The sequence below is a fragment of the Barbus barbus genome (genome assembly GCF_936440315.1).
Source record: "Barbus barbus genome assembly, chromosome: 25".
NCBI lineage: Eukaryota > Metazoa > Chordata > Actinopteri > Cypriniformes > Cyprinidae > Barbus > Barbus barbus.
This window is the reverse complement of record NC_136753.1, coordinates 21,670,997-21,698,771: the sequence shown is the minus strand read 5'-3', so window position 1 is coordinate 21,698,771 and position 27,775 is coordinate 21,670,997. Positions and strand designations below refer to the sequence as shown.

General features: G+C 36.3%; 1 protein-coding gene across 2 annotated transcripts; it reads right to left on the bottom strand.

Moving 5' to 3' along the window:
• Nucleotides 1-110: 110 nt before the first annotated feature.
• On the bottom strand, nucleotides 111-27,025 carry LOC306845466 (electroneutral sodium bicarbonate exchanger 1-like). Of its 2 annotated transcripts, XM_079378297.1 has the most exons (25): nucleotides 26,704-27,025; nucleotides 19,272-19,353; nucleotides 18,987-19,148; nucleotides 17,624-17,759; nucleotides 16,882-17,042; nucleotides 15,343-15,531; nucleotides 13,089-13,174; nucleotides 11,952-12,109; nucleotides 11,779-11,866; nucleotides 11,434-11,580; nucleotides 10,408-10,508; nucleotides 9,992-10,166; nucleotides 9,735-9,868; nucleotides 8,700-8,945; nucleotides 8,411-8,516; nucleotides 7,526-7,687; nucleotides 7,310-7,423; nucleotides 5,636-5,797; nucleotides 5,287-5,538; nucleotides 4,792-4,860; nucleotides 4,533-4,706; nucleotides 4,040-4,171; nucleotides 2,880-2,992; nucleotides 2,562-2,670; nucleotides 111-1,710 (listed from the first exon to the last, which is right to left on the bottom strand). In XM_079378297.1, the coding sequence occupies exons 1-25, from the start codon at nucleotides 26,746-26,748 to the stop codon at nucleotides 1,699-1,701; spliced, it is 3,315 nt and encodes a 1,104-aa protein (XP_079234423.1). In that variant the 5' UTR covers nucleotides 26,749-27,025; the 3' UTR covers nucleotides 111-1,698. The 2 variants fall into 2 exon arrangements, with proteins under 2 accessions (XP_079234423.1, XP_079234424.1); XM_079378298.1 differs by lacking the exon at nucleotides 2,562-2,670 and having other exon boundaries at nucleotides 244-1,710; nucleotides 26,704-27,021.
• Between the last annotated feature and the right edge of the window lie 750 nt (nucleotides 27,026-27,775).

The window sequence follows — 27,775 nt, the reverse complement described above, 5'->3', positions numbered from 1 at the left end:
CAGAATTTTATGATCAATTGTGTATTACACATTCATTTATTATCCAAAAATACCTATATTTTGACATGTTGTTACAAAATTCTAAGCATGACCAATTTTCAGATTTTATTATGCATCATTTAGTAAAGAACTGTAAGTGAATGAAATAAATAGCTTTCAAAGCATCTATTTACACTCCAATTTAAAAATCAAACACAGATGACCATTTGTTGAGAAACACGAAAGAACACATGCACAACTCTTAGCAGGTTCATCTCATTCAGAAAATCTCAAATTTATTAGAGTGAAACAGGCATTCCCTTTGAGCACATCCCAGCATTAAGATAACATGTACAATCAAGTCAATGACAACATTTCCATAAACAAGAAAGCCATGGAGGGGACAATATAGATAATTTATAGATTAATGTCAAGCTGGGAAAATTCCTCATTCCTCAACATTCCAAAGCTGAGTCAACATTCCAAATTAAATATTGACATTCTCCTTATAATCTGAAGGCAGTTTAATAAAGTGAAATTACAATTTACAGACAACTGGTCCTATAAGAAAAGCACAGCTGTAACCCATTCATATTAACAGCCAGTGTCTTACTGTGTCTGCTCAACTCATTTTATTAAAATACATTTATATAAAAAACAAAATGCTTTACTTAAAATAATTGTATCACACTGTTATACTCTATATAATAATTCCCTTCAAAATATAAAATCATATTAGTGTATATATATCTACACAAAGTGCAACTGTAAATAAAGTGTTATTTCACTGAGGTTAAAAACCATATTTTTACCTCTTTCAGTGCAGAAACTACTGAGGGAGTTTTAAAAGTGTGGGGAGGTAGTCTAAAGGAGATGGCTTATTACTGGGATTTGTGACTGGAAAGGGTCCTCAAATGAAAACCCGAACAGTCCAGTTTACCCTCAACCCTTGTGCCTTAAATTTGGATGGCGCGTCTAAATGAAGATTTCGACCAGTCTGTTCTTACAAGTAGGGGAGGGGTGACTTTAAAATGGTGGTAAAAACAATCACGACAGAGTTCATACTTATCCATCAGTGTCCCTGGTGACCTAATCATATAGAAGCCTTTTATTGCTCAATATTAACAAGTTTTAATACACCACACGCAATAAAAATAGACAAGTCCGCCTACTGGATAAGGACCGATTTGGTTCATGGCCATGTTGGTCTAATGTAACCGATGGCTATTTATACTGGCACAAAAATAGATCAAACTGAGGTTATTATTCTGACCAGCCATTTGGCTTAAACACACGTACTTATCATGGATTTTTGACGATGAACAAACCACACATATACAGTAATATCTACAGCAAGTATATAGTTAAAATGAGAACATTTAAACAACTGTATTATTCTATAAATGAGACAATTACCAAAGAAAACAAAATACATGTACACTACAGCACAGCACAGAGACGCCTATGTCTGCTAAAACTCAACTAAACATTAAAAATAACCTGGATTTTGTAGGAGAATATGTTGCACATATTCACACACACACACTGACACACCAATATATCTCACACAGCTATACAGAAACACACATGTGTGTGAGAAACAGTGGAAAGGAATGAACTAATATTTGTGTGTTTTTAGCACAAGGCTGCTTCTGTTAGTCAGCCGGATTTCAGACAACCGATGCTAAGAATGTAATTTCTTCTTTCTGCGGGGTTGCTTCACAGAACCTCCTGCGAGGAGAGAAAAACACACAAATAAAAAATAAATAAAATCAAACCTTTTTAAAACCCAATTTGTAATTTAATCATTAAAACCTGATGCAATAATGAAAATTTACTGAACAATTACTCACCGTCAGGCCATCCATGATGTAGATGAGTTTGTTTCTTCATCAAAATAGATATGGAGAAATTTAGCATTGCTTCACTTTCTTATTAAAGGACTCTCTGCAGTGAATGGGTGCCGTCAGAATGAGAGTTCAAACCGCTATTAAAAACATTGCAATAATCTACAAGTAGTCCACATTTCACACAAATAAACTCCAGTTCTTTACTTAATGTCTTGTGAAGCGTAAATCTGTGTGTAATAAACAAATTCATCAAGATGTTTTTTTTTTTATAACCTTTATCAATAATATTTATCTTTTGAATTTTTTGGTCTCATCTGAATCAGGAGAGAAATCTGCTCAGGTAAGCACTACTTACACACGAAAACAGTCCAAAACAGTTGTAAATAAATATGTCAGTAAATTTTGATATGAGACAACAACAGGGAATGGATTTTTGTTTTACTGGAGGAAGCATTATTATGGATTATGGACTCACACACATTGGAGTTGTTTGGATTACTTGTAGACTATTGTGATGTTTTTATCAGCTGTTTGAACTCTGATTCTGACAGCACCCATTCACTACAGAGGATCCACTGGTGATGTAATGCTAAATTTCTCCAAATCTGTCCTGATGAAGAAACAAACCCATCTACAATCAAGAAAAGTAGTAGACACGTGAGTACGAAAGGAAATTCGGGGAATTGGAAAAATAACCAACCATTAAAGGATGGAAAGAGCGAGAGTCCTTGCCTTTTTATGTGTGTTTGAGCATTGTGTGTCCTTGTGAATGGAATTGAGGGACTTCCACACAGTAGTTTTAGACATTTCATCAGAGATGTTAATATCAGAGGGATCACTCCTGGACAACAGGTGGACACAGTTGAGGAGAGGAGGGGTGAAGGAAGGAGAAGGGAAGAGAAGGGAAGGTGAGTGTTAGTAAGTACATATAGTCAGATACACAGTGGACATTGTGGGGTTTAAGCTTATTTTGAACACCACTGGACAGGGCTCCAGGGTTTGCGTTACATCATAGAGCTTCTGATGTGGAGGTCTGCAGCAGTGTGGTACCTTGGGTCTGGGGTTCGAGGTGAGTGTAGAGGTTTGCTCTCCATTGGGATCTGCACTGTGTCTTTGTCTTGTAATTTCTCAGAGTCATCAACCAGCATCTCCTGTGATTCCTGCTACTCATATAAAGACATACACCGGTGTTTATGCATTACATGATGTGACAAACTACAATGCAAAATTAGGTTGATTTGTTTGAAAGGTCAGGGTATGCTTGTTCAGGGTGGAACCTTAAAATTGTACTATAAAGGTTTACTGCTAATTTAAATAATAGTCTACTGTGTGTATGTGAAAATAAACATTTTAAATAGTAGTGCAGTACACTGTTGTCACTTGACTTCATTTTGTTGCAGTTTTAGTTGTTGGTAGCCATCCAGTCATTATAAAGGAAATAAATAATAAATAAAATAATAAAAAATGAAATACCATCATAAAAATTAAATATAAAAAAATTCAAAAACATGTTTTCATTTTTTATTTGTTTATACTTAATTTTTTAATGTTGCATTGTTAATCCAAATAAAAAATATAGCTCAAAATGTGTTAAGAAGGAAAAACTTGCTAAAATTACTTCTGATTCATTTGTTATGCATGAAATGGAATGTTGAGCAGATTGCATTGTGAGGTACAATATTGTATTGTATACAGAATAATTTTGGAAATGTAGCTTTGTGTCACGGTGCACACACGAGGGAGGAACCAGGAACACGCAGACGAGGATAGAAACTCAAATAACACTTTACTGAACATCAAGACATGGCAGGGCAGGACAAGGCAAGGCAGACAAGGACATCACACACCGGGGTTAACGAGTAGACCAGACCAAGTTTAACTGAACAGACAGGACTATAAATACACACGCAAATCATAGATAATGAGACAAACACGGCTAGACAAGAATTAACTAATGATTACATCAGACAAGGACAGGAAACAAACCAAATAATGAAACACAAGGGGCAGGAACACATGACACACACACGACAGTTCCCTGACACTTTGTAGTTTTATTCCCATAAAGACAATATACATACTATGCGTAGTACACATATTGCACAGTATAAAAAGTATTACTAATATTCGTGTAAGACCTGGATAGATGTAACAACATTGACTGTTGGGATACCCTTTGCTTAATTAAACTCTGCATATAGATCACAAACCTCCTCTGCCTTTTTGGAATCATCATCCAGCTTCTTCTTCTTATTCTCAGGCATCAGATCATCAAGATAACTAAGCTCCCGTTTGGAAAAACAGAAGTCCAGCAGCTTACGGATGAACACTAATGCCAGCACCTGCAGGAGATAAACACTTTATCTACTAATATCCTATATGATTCAAATGGTTCCTAGATTAGCCTTCAGCACTATGCTTGAGCACAGTACATGCTACACAAAGGTCATGGGTTTTATTCCCATGGACTGCATGATCTGATAAAAATGTAGTATATACCTTATTCTAAATCTAAATGATAAATAAATAGTAACGCTACACTTCACAGCGCATGAATTTAAAATGTAAGTTAGCGTTTAAAAAAAGCGTATGTATCAGTCAGTCAGCCTGATATTGTAAAATACTAGCATAGCTACAGTCTAGTATATGAATTGAAGTTTTAACACCCCTAACATAAAGTATGTTCTTTGTTTTGGGTCGTACCATCATAGGGAAGACGATTGCGGCAGGGGAAGTTTTGATGACCCAGAGCAGCACAAGGCAGGTAAGTTGGGTCAGAGTGAACAGGTGAACCTTCCTCAGAGGAACATGACGTAGATAAATAAAGTCTGGTTGATGCTTCGCTGGCATGCCAAACAACTTAAAACGGTCAAATAACTGTGAAAGACAGGACAGAGAAAGATGAAAAGTGACTGATGTGTCAGCATGTACATGTATGTTTAGTTCAGACGAATGTCTCTACCTGAATGCCTTTCAGAGATGAGACACCCATATAAAGAAAAACACCATAGAGAACCGGCATGGGAATGAACTGTGAAACAAAAGGCAGGACATTAAGACATTTTGTTATCTAAAGCAGTAGCTAAGATGCGATAGCTAGCTAGGAAACATAGCTAGTTACATTCATATATATTTTAAGCATGTCTGATTTAAAGGGATAGTCCCCCCCCCCCCCCCCCCCCCCCCCCCCAAAAAAAAAACCCATGCCAAAACTGTTTGGATTTCTTTCATTTGTGGAACAAAAAAATACTATGGAAGGTTAATGGGACCTGAAACCATTTCGTACCAACATTCTTAAAAATATATTTTGTGTTCCACAGATAAAGTAAGTTATACTGGTTTGTAAGGACATGAGGGGGAGTAAATGATGACATAATTTTCATTTTTGGGTGGACTATGTCTTTAAAAAGGCCACACTGTACATATTATATGACAACCACAGAATTTTTGTAATTACCTGTAATGCTGTAGTCATGAACACAGATAAGCCCATCAGTAGAAAAATGACTAGACCAGTCAGCCTCTGTTCTCTAATACCCAGAAATCGAGGTTGCTCTCCAGGGGCAGAGCTTTCAGACTCTAGCTTCAGGCTGTTGACATGTGTAATTGACAGGACAGTTGCTGCAACAAACCAGGGTAACCCCATTATGGAACATACAGCCAGCATCACTCCAACCATCAGAAGATCCAAATGGTACCCGCAGCCTTTCTGTGTAGAGGAAATAGGACACACACTTACATATGATCTGCACAGACACACACACACACACATCCTCTGTAAAGGCTCATTTAAAAAATAAACATACTAGCAGTTTGTGTTCCTTGCGGTTAATTATGACAGCGGTGATCTGCTGGTCCATGAAGACGAGGATGGTGCAGAGAAGAGCTGGTATTAAGGCAGCCAGCACAGTCCACCATGGGTTTCGTCCGATAGGGTTAATAAACCAACCACGGTCATCACGCGTGGGCTGTAATACACAACCAGTCAACAAGTCAAAAAAAGGGCCTAACCCCTGACAATAGCATGGTAATCATATCCATAAAATAGTATTACTAATTATTTTTGTGAAAAAATATAATTTATTCCTTTGATGGCACAGCTGAATTTACAGCATTACTCCAGTCTTCAGTGTCACATGATCCTTCAGAAATCATTCTAATATGCTCATTTGGTGCTCAAGAAACATTTTTTCTTCTTCTTCATTTATTCTTATTATTAACATTTCTATATTCTTTAATGATCAGAAAGCATTTGAAATAAAAATTGCAACAATGTAAAAGTGTTTACTGTCACTTTTCACCAATTTAATGCATCATTGCTCAGCAAAATTATAAACATTTTGAACAATAGAGTAGATTTTTGATTAAATGTTTAGATTTAGACCTTTTTTTTTAAAGTGTATTGAACATTGTGATTTATTATGATTATGTAAACTGTGAATTTCAGAATTTGCCAAGCTGACAAAGATGTGAGTTTTTCCCTACAGGTGAATAATTGAGAATGATGCAACGCTCATGACAATTCAGTCTAAATTGAGACATACTTGTTAACTATGGATTAAATATTAGTCCAGCTCAATTGTTCATAGATCACTGTCTGCGAATAATGCATGTATCCAGATTAGCCTGGGGTATAAACTCAATTGCAAGTCTCAGCATTGTCTAATCATCTAATCTGTCTCTGCAGGGCTGCCATTCTAAATGAATCATTTGAGAAAATGTGCCTAGAAACAAGACACAAAGAAATTGCACAAAAACAGGACTGTTGTGGATTATGAGTGGGCACTAAAAACTTGAAGACTGAAGCAGTGGATTCATCATTGTAAGGTAAGCTTTGAAAGAACATGATTTACAAGCAGAGCTTTTAGTAAGAACTGGAGAGCATTCAGTATTAAAGCATTTAAGAGAGTGTTTCCTCTTTACTGACTTACACAGGTGTATCTCTTTTTTTTAAGAAATATTAATCGATTGGCTTTTGCATCTATTTTGCTTTATTTGTCTAATGTATATTTTGTCGTGTTGAGAGTTTGCAATAATATAAGTATATTGCATACAAAAATACAAGTAAATACAAGTAAATATCAGTTCTTACTCTGGATATATACTAACAAAATAATCATTTAACTAATTTGATTTAGTTTAAATATTATATCATTTTAATGACTTTGGTTTGGAATAACATATCATGAAATTAATTTCAATAATGAATTAAATAAATACAACTCAAATATAAAATGACACATGAAATATTATCCACACATTGCTTAGATCCAGTAAATATTAATTCTGAAATATTAATACTACTACTACTAATAATAAATAATATAAAATTGTTCTTGAAAACACTTCAACAATCAGCACAGGGGCATAAACACATGTTGATCACAACACAAAGGTCAACAAGTGTGTTTGTGTTTATGTGTGTGTGTGTGTGTGTGTGTGTGTGTGTGTTTGTATGCACACTCGTTTATGATCCCTACCTTGAAGTTGCTGGGCACTTGTAACTTTTGGGATGGAACTCCAATTAAATAATCAATCAGGACCATGAGAACAATGGTGAGGAACACAGCAAAGTCACTGATCATTGACCGTACCTACATAACAAAAACACACAAAAATGCACACTTTGCATTTATTGTGTAGAAAACGGCACTGTGTATGCAAACTGTGTTTGTGAATGAGTATTTCCGCCTCACCCGAGTTGGGAAGTATCTGCTAGTCTTGAACTGTTTCAGGAAGGCAGACATGAAAAAGGTACCAAAAAACAAGATGGCCGACCAGAAGAGCACATCAGGAGTGTAGGGACCATGGTGTCCACACGCCGATCCAATAAACTGCCCCTGGAGATCTAAACACTCCTACTCACAACACGCACACACACACACACACACACACACAGAGTTTGGCTCATGTTTAACTGCACTGGCAGCCAAGACGCTGACTCAGCTGTGAAAATAGGATTAGCACTAAATGCGATCTGTGTGAGACTACACTGTGAAATAACACCGCACTGCAGTAATGGGACGAGAATTAACAGGACTTCAACTGTACAGTGTGTGTCTTATGATGTTCTTTTCACTGCTTGACACCAGTCTTTTCAGAAAACTGGTGTTTATGACGATGTGAAGTTGTTGGGAAGTTAAAACTGAGATCACATTTAGAGGAGTACTTTTCCCCCTTTTTCACCATTAAGAATAACACAGAATTAAATTAATAGTATTTTTGACACATTACATTCAAAATCATCTACACTCACATGAGATTAAGACTCCAGTCATATTAGTGGCTGGTGGGCGTGTTTTATCACACTGACCAGAATCCTGATCACATGAGTTTGTTTTGGCTACATCTCCACTTTCAGAATAAATTAACAATAGGTGACAAATTTGACCAGGGTATTTCTTCAATTGCATCAGTGACCAAAAACTTTTGCTTATCCAGATAATACATCCATGCCAGTAGGTGTCAGTATAAAGTTGCTGTATCAGCCAGATAAACAAAGAATTGCACTTTTAAGGTTACACCATGTAAGAATGTTTCTGTTTCCAGTGGTTTGCTAAGATTGTGGGAGGTTGAAGTACCGATACAGTGAGGTTGCTCCATGGTACTGCAGAGGCTGTGATGTTCCTTTGATTCCACACTTGTAGTGTTTGATTACTGGGGATATCAGGCTCTGCACACTTACAGCTGATGGCAAACAATACAATGTGTTAAAATATGTTCTGGAAAACAATTATTCAGAAAAGTCCTTTGCTTTCCATTTTATCTAATTTACATCTGGGAGAAACAACAGATGAAAGTTTATTGTTTACTGACTTCCAACTTGATGAGCAGATGCATAAGCATCTGTTTATATGCGTTTATACTTACTAGGCCAGTGTTAGTTTGTCTAGATCGGCATGTCTGTTGATGGGGTACAGTTCTCCAAGATGGAAAAGTTTCTCTAGTGCTTCATAAATGAAGATAAGACATATGAGTGCAGCAAACGCTTCCTCTGTGAAACGTGTGATGTAACAGACCAAGGAGCTAGCATCCGTTGCAACAAGAAGCAGACACAGGAAAGCCGTCCACAAACCGATACAAGTGCGCAGGGACAGGTACGAGAGACCGTAGTCTCTACAGGGACAGAAACGGACAGGAGAGAGACAGTATAGTGGGTTAAGATCTGATCATATATGAAATATTTTGCAGATTTATTACACAATATAAAGAATAAGGCTAAATCAGTAAATGTATACTAAATTGATACAGAAGATATATTCTAAACACATATTCTACATTTTTATTTTTTGTAAGAGAATGAGGGAGATTTTTATATATTTTAATACATAATAATCATAATAATAATTCTGTCATGATTACTCTGAGAGTTTATCATGGTAATATACATGGCAATGTTAATGAGTTTGACCTTGGCAGAATAGATCTGCTACGCTGCTGCTGCTGTGGCAGAGCAAGTACCGAGATTTGCTACTGCCAATGCATGATTTTGTGATTATGTAGGAAATACTGCTGCTGCACATATAACATATATAAAATAACCCCAATATATGACATACATGAAATCACCCCGTAATAGATCTATACAGGTGGAGCTGGGGAAGGTGAAGGGTTTCTGAAGTGCGCTGCAACTGCTACAGCAAGCACTAGCTAAGTATTTGAATGTTGAGAAGCAAGCTCATTGGCTGATGATGAGAAAAGAAACCAATCGGCTGCACCATGTGAATAATGATGTTAATATATCAGATTGAGTTAGAACTTATTGGCCTGCGCCATCTAGAGTTTCATGACAGAACTGTGCATTTATTATTCAGTATAATAATTATTTATCAAATGTATCATATTCATAACCAATCACATTTTTTCTGGGTGAGAAAGTGAATGCTTAGTCTGGTCTGTACTGACTTGCAAAACTTGAAGAGAATCTTTTCAAACACAAGGACAGGTCCAGTGCTGCCCAGTATAGTTAGCGGCTGTCCAGCGAACAGAGAGTATGCTACTCCAGTCATAGATGCTCCTAAAAGAGACTCAATCGCACTCTGACACACACAAACACACACATAAATAAATATGACTGCTGTGTTTTGCATTAGAAACATATTTTTCACGTGACTTTGCCTAACAGACCACACAGAAACAAAACTGTGTGTTTGAGTACTTACAATGCGTCCTTCTGTAGCCTCTCCCAGAAGTCCTCCAAACGTGATAACAGGAGACATACAGGCACAGTACAGAAACAGAAAAGAAGCTACACACTGCAAATTCAGACCATCTTTATAATCACTCAAATAAAATGGAACTTTTCTTTTCACATCCAGAATCAGTCCTCCAAACAGCCTATAGAGAAAGTGAAGAGACATAGAGAGAGCAACATTTCCATTGATGTCAAATGTTTTCATACTGAGCTAATAACATTTATATCCCCTAAACCTATAACCCTCACACAAACCTTTTTTTAGTCATATTGAAGACATTATTCAATATGTTTACAAGGCTATTTTCCTCATGGGGACTGTTGTAAATGATTTCAGTGAGGATATTTGGTCTTGCACAGTGTGGTTAAAACCTGAACACACACCTTCCAGTTCTCTGTAGTTCTGGTCCATGGTGTTCTCCATGCTGATCTTCCTCATCAGGAACAGCTGTTCCGTTCGGTACTCCTGGCATCTTTCTTTTCTCCTATTCCGTGAGAGGAGTAGATAAATTACCACATACACTATATTGCCAAAAGTATTGGGTCACCCCCTTCTAATGAACACGTTTGACTACTTTAGTAATTTCTATGAGAACAAATCTTAATGTTTAAGCATATAACGATATTCTACAGAATTGTGTGCTTCTAATTTTATAGCAACAGTTTGGACAGGACCCTTTTCTATTCTAACGTGTATAAGGCATGGTTCAAAAAGACATGATTGATTCAGTCAGTGTGGAAGAACTTGACTGGTCTAGTCCTGATCCCAGCTGAACACCTCTGGTGTGACTTTAAATGCAGACCTTGAGCCAAAAACTCATCACCAAACACCAATGACTTGTATAGACACTATAAGGGCAAAAGTGTTGGGACACCCCCTTCTTTAGAACAGAAAAAGGTACTAACAAAACTGTGGCAAGAAAGATGGAAACATAATTCATGTATTTAAAAATTGTATTTCCATCTCTGTTGCAACAGTTTTGGACGTGTCTAAAATGACAGTACCCTTATGTACAAGTCATTGGTGTTTGGTGATGAGGTTTTGACTCAAGGTCTGCATATAAAGTCACACCAGAGGTGTTCAGCTGGGATCAGGACTTGGCTTTCTGCAGACCAGTCAAGTTCTTCCACACTGACTGAATCAATCACGTCTTTTTGAACTGTGCCTTATACACAGAGGCACTGTCATGTTAGAAGAGAAAAGGGTCCTGTCCAAACTGTTGCTATAAAATTAGAAGCACACAGTTCCCTAGAATATCATTATATGCTTTAACATTAAGATTTGTACACATAGAAATGACTAAAGTTGTCAAACATGTTCATTAGAAGGGGGTGACCCATTACTTTTGGCAATATAGTGTATATTCAATCATTTCATCCACACTGTAAAAAGTGTTTGTTTTTCCATACCTGTGATGGGACACTTTTAGGAGGTTCTATACGTATAGAAGGGTCCCATTCCCCTGGAGGCAAAACTGTCACTTGATCTAGAAACTCATCTATACCAGCCAACAAATCACTTCTGTCCTTGGCCTTATATGCAACATCATGGAAAATCTAAATAATGGAAGAATAAAATTATTTTAAATAAAAAAGAAAAGAAAATTACATTAAAGATAGAAATTTGCATTTAAGAATAATTTGAACTGAATCGATTTAAATCTACAAACTGTATTTCTGAAAATGTAAAGAATTGAAAATGTAAATGTAAAAGTCAATGCATTTATATCCAATGCAATAATAATATTCATTGACCTCATCGGTCATGATGGTAGCCATGGAGCGACCGATCTCATGGTACTGTTGGGCTTTTCCATCGGGACCAAGTAAAATGAACACAAATCTGCAGGGTAAAAAGTGATTTTGATCATTCTGTTACAATGGAGTTATCAGCTCCATTTATGCATTTGAAAGCAAACACTTTGTACCTAGTGGGAATGGGAACTTCAGTGAGCCCTGTAAGCAGTACAGCAGGAGACAGGCGAACGAATGCAACAATGGATCTCTCTAAAAAGTCCAGCTCCCCAACCAGCACATTGGAAGCTTCTGCTCCAGTGGGGATCTTCTTCATGAAATGTGTGTCCACCTAGAGAGAGAAGGTAATAGCAGTGTTAGTTTTGTATTATTTGTATTTATTAATATTTTTATAATATTTAAGTTTAAGTAACTTTGTTATTTAGTAATTTTATTTATATTAGTTTTTTATTTTTATTTAGCTTTAGTATTATTGTTTTAGTTTTGGTTTTATTTAATACTTAGACATATTTCAGTTAGTTGCCAAGGCAATATTTCTCATTTACATTTTTTAAGTTCAAGTTTTTCATCTAATATTTATATTTTATTTCAGCTTTATTTTAATTGTAATATTTATATAAATAAATCATGTAGAAATCGACTGGTGGTTATTCCAGTCACTAACTCCAGCTGTTCGTTTTGGTCAGGGTGACAGTTATAGATAAGAGGACCAGCAGGTATGTAATCTGATTGGAGCCGCCTCTCTGCTATCCTTACTGTCACTCCAAATGGCTGACATCTGGCTCATTAAAGTTAATTTCCTGTTTCCTGATCATTAGCATAACATTACACAAACAAGCTGCATACCTCTAAAGATCGCCAGGTGGCAGTGTTTGTGTGTATGTGTGAGTGCATTTGTCCCAAATGTTCTTGGTAATCAATACATTGCCTGCCTCCAGTGAGCACTCAGGGCATTAACAGAAATAAACTGATTGAACCTGTTTGGTTTAAAGGGTTATCTTGCTCAGTACCATCTTTCCTCTATTTTATTACATCCATTTTTCTATATCTGTTTTTTCTGAAAACTGGATGTACTGTAGGAGAGATTTTTGCTTCTTTTTTTTTTGATTGTGTCTAATAACTTTGCCTATATTTATTATTATTATTTTTGCTGTAATTTATTTTGAAGCCAAATAATGATCTGTAAGAATATGCTACATACAGTATACATCACAAACATTAGTGATATTGTGTACATTTTAGTGTAAAATAAATGTTTGTTTAATTTCGACAAACTTGTGATGTTCTTCTTAATGTTGTGGTTCTAGTACCTTGCTGAGATCCATCTGACCATTATCCGCTGCTCCGATCTTTACATCTGGGTTTGTAGGTGGAGGCTGGGGAGAAGTGGCAGGACCTGAGAGATACAATCATATATGATAAATATCTCATATCTACAGCATTCTACGATATCCAGATCGCACATACAACCCAAATTCCGAAAATGTTGGGACGTTATTTAAATCTGAATAAAATGAAAACAAAGAATTTCAAATCACACGAGCCAATATTTTATTCACAATAGAACATAGATAACATAACAAATGTTTAAACTGAGAAAGTTTAAAATTTTATGCACAAAATGAGCTCATTTCAAATTTGATGCCTGCTACAGGTCTCAAAACAGTTGGGACGGGGCATGTTTACCATGGTGTAGCATCTCCTCTTCTTTTCAAAACAGTTTGAAGACATCTGGGCAGCGAGGTTATGAGTTTCTGGAGTTTTGGTGTTGGAATTTGGTCCAATTCTTGCCTGATATAGGTTTCCAGCTGCTGAAGAGTTTGTGGTCATCTTTGATATATTTTTCGTTTATGATGCGCCAAATGTTCTCTATAGGTGAAAGATCTGGACTGCAGGCAGGCCAGTTCAGCACCCAGACTCTTCTATTATGAAGCCATGCTGTTGTAATAGCTGCAGTATGTGGTTTTGCATTGTCCTGCTGAATTACACGTCGTCTGGAGGGGAGCATATGTTGCTCTAAAACCTTTATATACCTTTCAGCATTCATAGTGCCCTCCAAAACATGCAAGCTGTCCATACCGTATGCACTTATGTACCCCCATACCATCAGAGATGCTGTCTTTTGAACTGAATGCTGATAACATACCGAAAGGTATCCCTCCTCTTTAGCCCGGAGGACACGGCGTCCGTGATTTCCAACAAGACTGTCAACTTTGGGCTCGTCTGACCATAGAACATTTTTCCCACAGGACACAACTGTGCTTCTGGACCATGTTCACATAACACCTTCCTTTTTGCATGGTAGAGTTTTAGTTGGCATCTGCAGATGGCACAGTAGATTGTGTTTACCAACAGTGGTTTCTGGAAGTATTCCTGGGCCCATTTAGTAATGGCAATGACAGAATCATGCCGATGAGTGATGCAGTGTCGTCTGAGGGCCCAAAGACCACGGGCATGCAACAAAAGTCTTCGCCCTCGTCCCTTACACAGAGAGATTTCTCCAGTTTCTCTGAATCTTTTGATGATGTTATGTGCTGCAGATGATGAGATTTTCAAAGCCTTTGCAATTTGACGTTGAGGAAAGTTGTTTCTAAAGTATTCCACAATCTTTTTACACAGATTGGAGAGCCTCTGTCCATATTTACTTCTGAGAGACTCTAACTCTCTAAGACATCCTTTTTATAGCTAATCATGTTACAGACCTGATGTCAATTAACTTAATTAGTTGCTAGATGTTCTCCCAGCTGAATCTTTTCAAAATGTTTGGCTTTTTCAGCCCATTATTGCCCCCGTGCCAATTTTTTTGAGACCTGTAGCAGGCATCAAATTTGAAATGAGCTCATTTAGTAGATAAAAGTGTAACATTTCTCCGTTTAAACATTTGATATGTTCTGTATGTTCTATTGTGAATAAAATATTGGCCCATGTGATTTGAAAGTGTTTATTTTTCTTTTTATTCAAATTTAAAAGACGTCCCAACATTTCCGGAATTCGGGTTGTAAGTATAGTACCAAAATAAAGCTGTATGTATATGTATATTACTAATATACTAATATCTTTTATTAGAATGAAATAAATTATTTTAAAGTTAAACATAAAACAGATGTTATTATGAGACTGATATGGTAGAATCACTTATCAGCCAAGTTACATCCACTTTTTCATTTGCAACCATGACCACAAACCCAGTAAAACAGTAAATTTTCATATTATACCCACAAAAATACCACTCAGGATGTGATGTAATCTGTAAAACCCTTTATGGAGCATAGCACTCCACCCAAAGAAATTATGTCAATAATGCATGACCAGAAGTAGTCAAACTTCCAAACAATGATTTAGACAACGTTACTGACTGAATTAGAAAATTCTGTTTACAGAATCCTTTTATATATTTTGGAACAATTGCCCCATAGATTTACATTGAAAATGCATTACTGTATCCACAGCATTGACAAATCATATCAAAATCAACATTATGTAATTATATCTACAGGGCTTAAGATGTATTTAAACAATAATATTTCTTCATGATGCACATGTAAAATTTGCAGTTTAGCTCACCTGACTTGTCCATATGATGAGGTTCACTCTGTTTCCTGCCTGAGTCAGTAAGGGACTTGACCATGGGCAGCAGGTTGTTCCTCTTCTTGTCACTCTGGTGGTGATGCCTCTTCAGAAGTGCCTCTCGAACCTTCATTCTCACACTGTCATCCAGTTCATGAGCTGCCTCCTGATGGTCAAGCACCAAATCTACACACAACAAATTATATATGTATATGTATATACACATGTGAATACAAACCAAACACAATCGACTTTTGAAAGACAATCATGTATAATTTAAAGGGACAATGTCCTTTTATTGTTTTTATTGATTAAACTGTATGATAAGCCTCATAGTTAGATCTGAATATGTTCTATTCCAGCATGTTAAACAATGCAGTACTTTCTCAGCATCTCACTTTCTCCTTTTCTTTAAACCCTCACTCGATTCCAGTCGGAGCTGATGCAGCACTGTTAATCGGCATCACTCACTCTTTTCCTCCCTTCCAACCTTTACAGTATAATTAATCTCCCTTGGTCTCCCTGTCCTTCTATTTCTCCAGCATTTATCTTGTTCTTACCATTGCTGCAACACTGATCATAACAGTTATGCCTCGACAAGACACAGGTTCTCTTGTGAGTCCATTAGACTTAAATGGCTGATAGTCATCGATCGGTACATTTAAAATGTATGTATTTGAGTTGTTAAACACACATGGCATGAATTATGTATAAAAACTTACAGTTGTAACCAGCATAGATGTAGGGTGACCATATGTTCTCTTTTTCCCGGACATGTCCTGGCCAGCTTTTCTAAATTGCCTAAAATGTCTGTTTTGGCTTTGTTTTGTGGCCTATTCACATGTTCTCTACAGTCCTCATACTTTATATATGTGTATTTGCATTATACATGCATAATTGTGCCACTAGTGGTCACTAAACAGTATTGCAACAATTACTATTGTTTCCAAACAGGTAGTCCTGGTCCAAGCTCATGCTACTGGACATTTTGAGCCACTCAAGCATACACAATTTTGAAAGAACAGCCACAAATCTTCAACTCTTTGAAAGGTAAACCTACAAATGGTGTTCTTATATTTGTCTCTTCACATTAAAGGAGATTTCAACACTGAAAATACTTCACCATTAAATACAATTTTAAATTAAACGTTTCCTTCCTAATCTTTAACGTGACATGGGTATGGGGTGTGGGTGTGAGTGTTCGCGTGTGACTATCACCAAGATGAGTGGGAGTGTGATGTTACAGTATGTGTGAGGTTACAGGTGAGCCTAATACATTGCAGGATCGGAACACACACTTGCTACGCTGCTGTACTATTCCCCACTAAAGTCATGCACTCAGTGAATAAATATAAACTTGAGGTCAGGCTCAGACTGATCGTGATCAGACTGTTAAACTATATTCAGGTTTAGCAAGTGCTTCATACACTGACATTTTTAGAATCTGATCCAGTAAGTTATAGTTTGTCATTTTTGTTAAAATTTGTCCTTTTGTAGATCAACAAATTGTGTTATACAAATTGATTTCTGACTGACCTGCAATTTCCTCAATGCAGCTGGCCTTTATGTCCAACAGGACTGTTCCATTAATGATACAACTCCGTAGCTCAAACAGACTATGGAGAGAGAGTGTAGCTACGTACGGCTTACTCCACCTTTCCCCTCCATCTTCCACATCCTCCTCAAACTTCAACCACCTGAGAAGTATTAAAGAACAAAGAGAGTCACATAGACAGTCTCTTGCTTCAACTCTCAGAAGGCAACAGAGGGTTGTTTGATAACCAAGAAGTTTTAAACTGGGGTCTGGGAACCTTCAGGGGGCCACAAGGGAGAACTAAGTGGTCTGTGGAAAAGTTTAGAGAAGAACAGTGTATATTTTTTAGATAAAAATTCTATTTATCTATTTTATCTATTTTAGATAAAAATCTAAAAATAAATCATATAAATAAAATATCAATAAATAATAACAAATAATTACAAGTAGATTTGTTTTTCTTTATAAAAAATATTAAAATAAATATTTTAAATAAATAATTAAATGATAATACATATAACAGTACAATACTATTTAGTAGGAAAAACATAATAATGTTACATAACAGAGACTAAAAATTTTCCAAATAATATATTACACATATTAGAATTTTTTTTTACATAATAAATTGGTTCTTTGCATGAAAATACAGCTGTGTTTTGCACAAGAATGATCATATTTGGCAGTTGTTCCATCTAAAAGCTTCAAAACCCCCGAATATAATGTTGCAGGACATGTGCATACCTCGCAGTTTCCTTCCACTCTGCATCTTTGCCTTCTTTAACACAGATTTCGTCAAGTTCTGTGAAGAGGTCATGTGCTGCATGCTCCTCATCCTCTTCGGTGCCCAGAATAAACTGAACCCTCTGGGATGGAGTATCTGAGAAAAAGAGATAGGAAGAATGAGAGACACAGAGAAGAGGGTATTTGAAAAATTCATTTTCACTGTGAGAGAGGAAGTAGAGGAAGGAAGCACAGTAAACAAAAGTCTCATCCTAGAAATTTTCCGTGTTTATTATCATAAATCTGAGTTTATGTTTTTAGGTTTTGTGGTCTCAAGGGCACAATGTTGAGAAAATGTAATAAGGGTCCACAGTGTGCTTTTTTTCACCAAATTGCAGGATTTTACCACCGATAAATAACATTCAGGCCCAAACCACATACGAAGTAGGCCTATTTTATATTTATATAGATTTATTAATTCCCATTTAAGAGGTTTTGAAGGAAAGAATATGCAACTGATATATGTTTATATGCAAGAGTAATGTCCAATAATATTTTAGTAATTTTTACTATTTGTATCACTCTGCTTGTTTGTGTTTGCACATTTCAGATAGTCTAAGTAATGTTAGTAAAGTAGTAATTTTTAATTTGATACCAAAGCTCAGAAGCATGTTTAAAAAACAAAACAGACACATTTCGCAGTGAAACACTGATACGTTTTTGCCAAAAGCACATGATCTATGATGTCCAAAGCTTTGTTCGTCTTAGAACCACAAGACTGCTTCAGTTGGATCACAAGGAGTGACTCTTAGTGCAGTTTTCCTTACTCTAATTCGTTTCTAACAATAAATACCTGAATTTACATATGAATCCCAATGCTCATTTGACTATGAGGAGCCACAACTGGGGCATGGTTAAATAGACTGCATGTTTGATTTATTATTTGTTTTTCATTTATTTTACTTCCAGTACACAGAAAAAAACGATCACTTTGACCACTTTTATTTCCTTAAAAAAACGATGGATGAATCATTAAATCATTCACTAACCCGAGTACGAGTAGTTCAAAACAATTTCATTCATAAGTGCTGCCACCGTGTGTTGCTTGGATACGCCCAACGGTCAAATTTCGTCTGGGGAGCAGAAGTAGATAAAGTAGTAACTGGGAATGTTGTGTTTAAAATTATACTATTTTTTGATAACCTTATTTCTCACTTATTTGTTTTATAAAAGCAATATGACATTGTCACAGTTGTGGCGCATTTGAATGTGGCGCTTTCGCGAGCGTTACTTTTGAATCTTTGATATAATTCTCCAGATTAACTTTCCTGTGAATGAAGTTACAAACGTTTGCTCGACTTGTTACTGCTATTGTCGTTCTCACCGTGTGATGTTGCGGTACTTTCTGTGTTCATGTCTTCTTGAGCCACACTTCCAGCCCGCATCCTCTCAGCTCTCCTGCGGTGTTTGGAGCTGTGCTGCCGGTGATGACGATGAGACTGTCTGCCCATGGGCATCCGCACACCCACAAACAGAGTCCTGTGACCTGAGAGAAAAAAGATAACGTTAGCTGGTGAGATTCAATGTGATTTTCCAGTTAATATGACTGTATTGAGCTGTTGGCTGTATCACATGAACGACTGAGTAAGTGTTGTGGTTGCATACTAACCCTCTAGCTCTTCTTTCTCATAATGGATATTCAGAACTGAGCTGGTGCCACCATGGTCCACCACAGCTTCCTCATCAGGCCTCTGTAAAACATGTTTACTTGTTTTTAATGAGAGTGTAAATAAGTACATACAGTACCATAGTCTTACTAACCCTAATCTTTTCTCCGTTTAAAACAGCATTGTTTATTTTTTTTCTATTTGAGGATGGCACACAAAAGTTAGTTTTTCTATCACTGAGGGGAATTTTCATTGACTTCTTTTATAATGAGCTAATTACATCTTTTTTTATCCCCTCAACCTAATACTTGCAGAAACCTTGTATTCACCTGTTTCATGGTAATTTTACTTTATGTTTCACTGTATTTGTGGGGACATTCGGTCCCCACAAAGTAAACACACCTCAACATACACACAGTGAATTCAGACTTGAATTCAACTGCATTTCAAATGAGGGACCTGTCTGGGATGATGAATGTGTGTTAGGCAAAGACAGACTTATGAGTTATTATAGGCGCTGGGTATAACAGAGTGACAGAAGCGTGAGGCGTGCGGATCCATCTGCAAAGCTTTATTAAAAGGCGTGGTCATAAACAAGCATTGACGAGGCAAGACAAAGAGTATTCTTTAGACAAGCGTGGGTCTTCGATCGACGAACAGTATCCAACCGGGCAAGGCAAAGAGAGATGAACCAGGTACACGAGCAATAATCCAGGCAGGGGCAAACACAATCCAAAACAGCAGAGCAAAGGGTTAAACCAAGATGCACAGGCTAGAATCAAAACAGGCAAGGCAAGACTAAGACTATGAAAACTACGAAAGGCTCCGTAAGGTAGCTAGGGTAGCAATAAGTGCATACAATACTCGGCAGAGATTTCTGACCGTATTAATTAAAGTGCTGTTTAAGAAGTAGGTTTTTGCTGCTTAGTTTAATTTTTAAGGGTAATTAGGTTAGGATTCATAATAAAAAGATCTTAATCAAAAGATTAAAGAAATTTGTTTTTTCCCCCATCATTTGACCTGTATACTTAATCTCTAATGACGAGTCAAAGAAGGTATCTTAAAATTTTACCAAATTAAAACAATTCACTTTGCATACCTTTCATCAAATATAAAAAGTACTCTAATAAGCATCAACATATTTTCTTTAGACTATACATATTTTATTTAGCACATTAACTGCTTGATCTTTAGACACAATTTAGTACATGAATATTGCATAATCCTGTGACAGTTTAGTTACAACTGTATGCAAAATAGATGTACAGTGGCAAAATTAATACATTAAATCAAAGTTGCCTGTTAATAAAGGTACGGTAACCCACTACCTCCAAACTGCCAAAGACCACATACTTATTAGGCTTCCTATTATTCACTTCCTTCTTTACATTTGTGTGTGTGTGTGTGTGTGAGTGTGAAAGAGATATCCCACTGGGATGCTGCTGCTCTCTTTCCATGACAAAGATTATTCATCAGTGTGTTTTCATGGCTTTCTTCAGCAGGAACACACACCTATAATTTATATAAACCCTGTTGAACATTTCCTGCATCAAAAATACAACCAAACAGAGCAAAATGTTCTCACAGGCTGTGCAGTACAATAATAACAGATTCAAGAAAAGCTTTGTCAAATTAACCCAATGGCTTTAAAATGAGCTATATTCACCGTTGTGCAAATGATGCTCTGTTGTGCATTTTGCTTGAGGCTTATGTGTATATTTGATCGGTGAGTATTGATTGGCAGTCATAGTGTGGATCAGCAATGAGGTCATGCATTACATTGTGTGTTACAACAAAAACACCAGTAGCTTTCCACTGTAATAGCATCCCCCTTGTTTCCAACATCCCACTAACATATAATTATGGTACAGGCATCTTATCAAGGTCCACCAGAACTACAATTATTATAGGCTTAAGAACAATCGCTTAAGTTTCTTAGCTTCTGTAATCCTAAAACCACCGACTGTGATTTTATTGTGATTTTAGCTTGCATTTCCAGGTAATAGATGTTACATGGCTGCAATGCAAAATCACTATAATTATACCTCACTTCTGAATGATTAATGTTCTGTTTCTAGGTTTTCAATGAAATGGATTCATGCCCTCTGCTTTCCCTTTGAAGAATTAGTGCATGTGTGAATACAATAAAAATGGTATTTTGCAAGGGGGACCCATTAGTTAAAGAGCCCTTAAGTACTGTTACGCATTTAATAAGGATATTTGTCCCCAGACATATTCCACTGCATGATATGCAGTACTTGCCAGAATACAGAAGTCATTTTATAGATTGATGGTCATGGTGTGATTTTCAGAATCGACCAGTCAGTGGGTTGGTTGAACATTTAGTCCACCTTAAGAAACCCTGTATATTTACCTGACCTCAATCTGGGTTTTTTTAAGGGTTGGACTATTTTAAACTCTACAAACTACAAATGTTTTTGGTAGGACACTCAAAAAACAGCATGATACATGATGCAAATGCTGGAGACATTTGTCTGAAAGGGGATTATTTAAAAAAAAAACGTAGAAATATATTTGAAGTTGACTAGATAAACTATCAATCTCACCAATCAAATTGTTGTTTTTTGAACAATTACTTACTAATTACTTGTTTCATTCTGTAGCGTGTAATATTTACTTAAGTGACAGATTTATACACAAGACAACCATACAATTTATCACTCAGACTGCCCTGTCATCCTAGTCATGGATCATTTGAGTAGTTATTGTCATTAAAACACTTACCCAGGGGGAAGGAGAAAATAGAGATAGAGCTAATCATGTGAAGTTAATTAATTTTTCATCATCTGCTTTATGCTACTGTTTTCCTATTCCTTCTCTCTCAGTCTCTCCTTGTCTTTCTCCCTTTATTGGTCTGACATGAGCACATACCACATACAACACTTGAGCTGGCTAGACTGCTTCTGTGTCACCTAGCTACTCGTTTGAGTATCTGTGTGTCACTCATAAAGGGAGATTTTCCACTTACAAAAAATGGCTTCTTCTTCTCCTTATTACCAGGCAACAATTCCACAGTCCCTGATCAAAGACGCATACAAATAAAATAAGTCTATACTGTATGGAAACCTTAACTGCAATTTTATTTTTCTTAATTTTTACTTTCTGTCTTGCAGTCGTGATCTATGAAATCACAGTTGCAATCACAAATCACAAATGCTACCAAAGGTTTAGGGTAAAAAAAAATGTTTTATATTATATTGAAGAAATTAGAAGAAATTAATCATTTTATTCAGCAAGGATGCACATTGACCAAAATGACAGTAAAGACATCTATAATATATTTATTTCTTACAGTGTGACTGTATAGCCTACTTTATTTTTTATTTATTTTTAATCTCACAATTACCAATGTTCCAATTTTTTGCTCTGAGGAAGAAACGGGATAAATAATAATTTAGATGGAGGTCACTACCAAGGGTCAGTTTGGCTGCCAGTACATGAATATTGCCCTTTTGCATTCAAAGGTCACAAGGGCCATTTCCTTGCCCTTCCTCCTCGTTCCTTCCCGTTCTCTAGCACATTGCTTTGACAGTTATGTTTGTAATCTTGACACAGACCACTGCCACTGCCACTTCCAGATGCTCCTGTCTGCCTGAACAGATACAGTGACACATGCACACACACACACACACATACATGCACAAACCATAACATCATGCTTTTATGTTGTCTTTCGTAGAGGGTAGAGTGTATGTTATTGATCACTGTTTATTTTTCAATAAACCACTAATAGCATCATTTTGGGAGAGATGGTCATCCAACTGCAGTATTCAGACTTAATAAAGAATTGTTTAGAGAGAGTTGAAGTACTACCTGTTACTCTTAGCAGAATGGCTCATTCACTATTCATTGCCACCTCACCCTTGCTATCACAATGGCATTATAGCCTTCATGATGTGTTTATTTAAAATAAAAAATAAGGATCGTTTGCATGATACCTTAAGTGCATCTGTATTAACGTTGTGTGTGACAAGTTTTTACATTTTACAAAGACATTTTTGGTTCCCTGTTTTTGTAATGTATGGTTGTGTGTGTAAGTACTGGATCATGCAGCAGTGCTAAAAAAATACCATGGTATTAACATGTTTTTGTGCATAATATCATGGTAATAATATTTTTTAGTATATTATTTAGTATTCTTTAAAGTTTGAAAAAAGCCCATTGGAGATTAAAGTTTCTGAGACCATCACTGTATCATAGAGCTTCAACGATATGTTTTCGTAATGGTGTCTTCTGAATTTTTTAGCCACATTATTCATCAGTCTCGGAAATATTTATATTATACGGCTGGAAGTTTGAGTCTAACAATTTATAGTCTATGCATAACAACCATATTAAAGATTATTATTCTTATTATTATGCTATTATATACATTATAATATATTCTATATACTGCAATTACATTACGGAAGGTGAAATTATTATTATGCATTCAAGTTATAAATGAAATTAACCCTGCACAAAGACTGCCTTTTATTGGTTAACTATTTGGAATGGATGTGGGCAGAGTACCTTATGTAACTATTCAAGGTCTCTGAAACCTGTTTCAAAATGACAGTCGGAAACAAGTGACCAAATGAGCAAAAGAGAGATGTTGAAAGGCATAAAAAGAGCATAGCATCAGACAAATAGTGATAACAAAATGAAAAACATTATAGGTAATGACTCTCTAAGCTAGAACATTGTTTTTCTTACGTATAATTAATGCAAAGGCCCTGAACAAAATGAGATACAAAAATATATTTTAAACATTTTATTTTCACAGGTGTACATTAAAATGTATAATATCTTTGCAAAATGGGCAATATTTATTGAGTGTGAACATGCTGTAGTTTTATCATAAATGAAGAGGACCTTTTTAATAATTTAGCTTCTCAGTGCTCAACACAAAAATCAGTTTTAAGACTCTTCATTAATGATTGATCAGAATTTTCTTGTAAATGCATTAAATAAAACCTCTCAGGATCATACTCAGAGAGAAAGAATTTGACTAGAAAAACAACCAAGGTATGAAATTAAATCTGGGTTGAAATGAAAAGTTTCAGGTGCCATTTATGTAATGGACACATTGAGCCAAGACAGTTCTGAATGGTTCCCTGTCATTCACTCTCTCTGCTGAGCGTGTCTGAATAAGCACTCAACAAATGGAAAAACTATTGATTGGTTTGGCTTTACACAGGCTCTTTCTCTCCACAGTCCCTATCCACTGGATGATAAAGTTTTCTCATATATGTTACCAAAACTCAATTTAATTCTCATAATTTTACAGTTTTTTTAGAATCCTTCAAGCAGATGTTATGAAACTTATAAACAGAATAATTCACCCAAAAATGAAAATGCTGTCAAAACAATTCATATGAATTGAGTGCTACTCTACAACATATTTCATGTCTTTTGGATCATTATTCCCTCAAAATCTTGATTATCACTGTAACTTCCCTTGGCGCATTCATGAGAGATGTAGCAATGCCCGATTCATGAAAAAATCTGTTTATCCATTGAATGACTTGTTCATGAAGTGGATTGATCTGGTTCTCCAGTTTACTTAATGATTCAGCTGTAGTTGCTAGCAACCCACTTGAGTGGGAAATAATCAGTGAATAATGACTGTTCGGTATGTTTGTCACTCACTCACACAAAGCCATTGTATGGATTCAGAAGACTTCAAATATATGGATGACTTTCATGATACTTTTGTACTTTTTTAGGTGATAAACTGATAAAAACATCACAGTAATTTCAAATAATCCACAAAAATCTAGCCTAGTTTTAAGGTTTTGTAAACTGAACAGAGGTTTGTAAAAAACAAATAAATCATTAAGACATTTTAACTTTAACTTTCTATAATTCAAAATAACACACAGTGAAGAAGTCCATTCAGTTCTCCTCTCACATCAAAACCCGCAAACATATTTATCTTGGACTGTTTTCGCTTGCGTAAATATCTGCGTATTTCTCTCTTGATTCAGGTGAGATAACTTTTTCACTAGAGAAAGCAATATTATGGATAGAGGACTTGTATGAAAGCCGGAAGCAACAGTTTGAAGTTAGAATGATGGATTTGTTTATTACAAACATGAAGCTTTTACTTCACAATACAATAATTAACGGGCCGAAGTCCTGAGGATTATTTGTAAACTATTGTGATGTTTTTATCAGCTGTTTCAACTCTCATTCTGACGGCACCCATTCACTGCAGAGGATCCACTGATAAACAAGTGATTCTCCATATATTTTCAGATGAATAAACAAATTAATCTGCATCTTGGATGGCCTGGGGGTGAACTCATTTGGGGGAACTATTCCTTTAAAGCTCAAGTTCACTTTAAAAGCCATGTTAGTTGTAATATACAAGAGTGACCAGTCTTTTATCCGTAATTTCTCCTTTTGTGTTCACAGATGAAATACAGTCAAGACAAGTTTGGAACGACAAGAGGGTGAGTAGAAGATGAATTTTTCCTAATGGATGAATTAATCATTTCATAGCCTTAATGAGGGGAAGCAGTAGCTTCTCAAAAGAGCCAGGAGTCAGGTTTCCTCCTAACATGTCAAATAATAAGCTACAAGCATTTCACTCTAGCAAGCAGCGTTTACTTTGACGCTAAAAAACTGCTCCAATAGCGCTGTTGCAGGCTAAAGACGGACCCTCAGTAAGAGAGGATGGCGTCAAGGTCATTTGAGGGTAACGGGGTACATTGGCAGTACGCGCTCCCCAAAGGAAGCCATATTTTGCACAATAATCTCATTGATAAAACACCATCAAAAGCTAAAAGCTTTAATTTCCAAACCAATTCGTGGCGTTAGGCGCACCCTCTTGCAGCATTAGTGTAATGGATAGTAAATTATACATTATGTGCTGTTTCTATCTCGCGCTTCCATACTAAACCCATTACAATACGACAGTGCGAATCCCTCTGCAAGAACGCCCATCAGCCTTGACAAGACACTGCTATACAGGCAATAAACGAATGATGTGAGCTGTTGTCCCTGGCAATGGGAATACTGCTGCTGCACGTGCCTGTAACGCCGCAATAACACACATCCACGCGCGGAGCACAAACTGAGCTACTAAAGCAGACATGGAAGAAATAGGAACAGTCCGCTTTTAACGGGGTGCAATTATAGACCGAAAGTGCAGCGTCGATAAGATATTTTGTGGCAATGGTGGCGAGAGGGAACACACAGTACTATTGATCCCTGCACTAATGGGGCGCCCGGATGTGTTTGTATTCCATTCAGGAATTTTAACATTAAAAGGCAGTCTTATGCAGATGGTGATTTATGACATATTATGGCACCTTACAGACTGTTTCCTATAGCAGGTGTCCTATTCTAAGTTACTGAAGGAATAAAACGAATAAACAGACCTTTCAGTTATGCAATAAACACATAAGTACGCATCGCATTAACTACCTGATAGCTCAGCATGCTCTCCTGGTCGCTGTTCTCGGCAGGCATGGTTAACTCCGTTTTAAAGCAGAGTTAAAGGTGCGTCGATTGCAGCTTCCACAGAAAGAATACAGCGACGCGGATCAGATTCGCAGTTCCTGTTGAGAAACTCCAGATCACTTGATGCATACACGGTTAGACATGAAGCACACTTAATCCCTTCTCAAACAAACGTTGAAACCTGCATTCGCCCTGTCTATACTTTAATGCTGTTGTTAGGCGCGCGCTCTCCAAGACTTGGAAAGAGGTACTGACTGTGGCTGCATCATATGTCGTTCAGCCAATCAGAGAGCTGGAAATGGGACTGTTGCTGAAGCTGTAACTCGATTGATGCGGTTTTGCGCCCATACAGGAAAGTGCCAGAAATAGTTGTACAATTCACGAGAGCGAAAATAATGTGAACAGCGTCTCAAATTACGGAAGTCTAGCTATTGTCGTATAGTGATACGCGATGTACTACAATTAGTAGAGAAAAAGCATGATTTAGTGACTAAGTAAACTACTTAATTGATTAGTGAATAGGGGTTTTATTTTTTTGATAAGTGAATAAACGTCATGATCAAGGCTACTTTATTTTTCACACTACAAATATGTCTGCATACGTAAAATCACTTATTTGGCTTATCTAGACAATAATTAAATAAATAAAATAATTTATAATTACGTAATTATGTTCTCTCTGCTTTCCATAAGATATATATATATATATATATATATATATATATATATATATATATATATATATATATATATATATATAAAGACACATAACACCATGGTGTTTTAAATTCCTGTTTCACATGAAACTATATCATCCAACTCATAATCATGAGTCATAACATTTCTTTAAGCTTTAGCATACATTGCCATCTAGTGGCTTTTCTTATGTACAGGCAGCCTTACATAGACTGACTTGATTCCAAAAGACAGGTAATCACAAATAAACTTTTACTTACTTACTTTTTACTTTTGTCATTTAGCAGACGCTTTTGTCCAAAGCGACTTACAAATAAGAAAAAGTAACTAAAACTAAAAA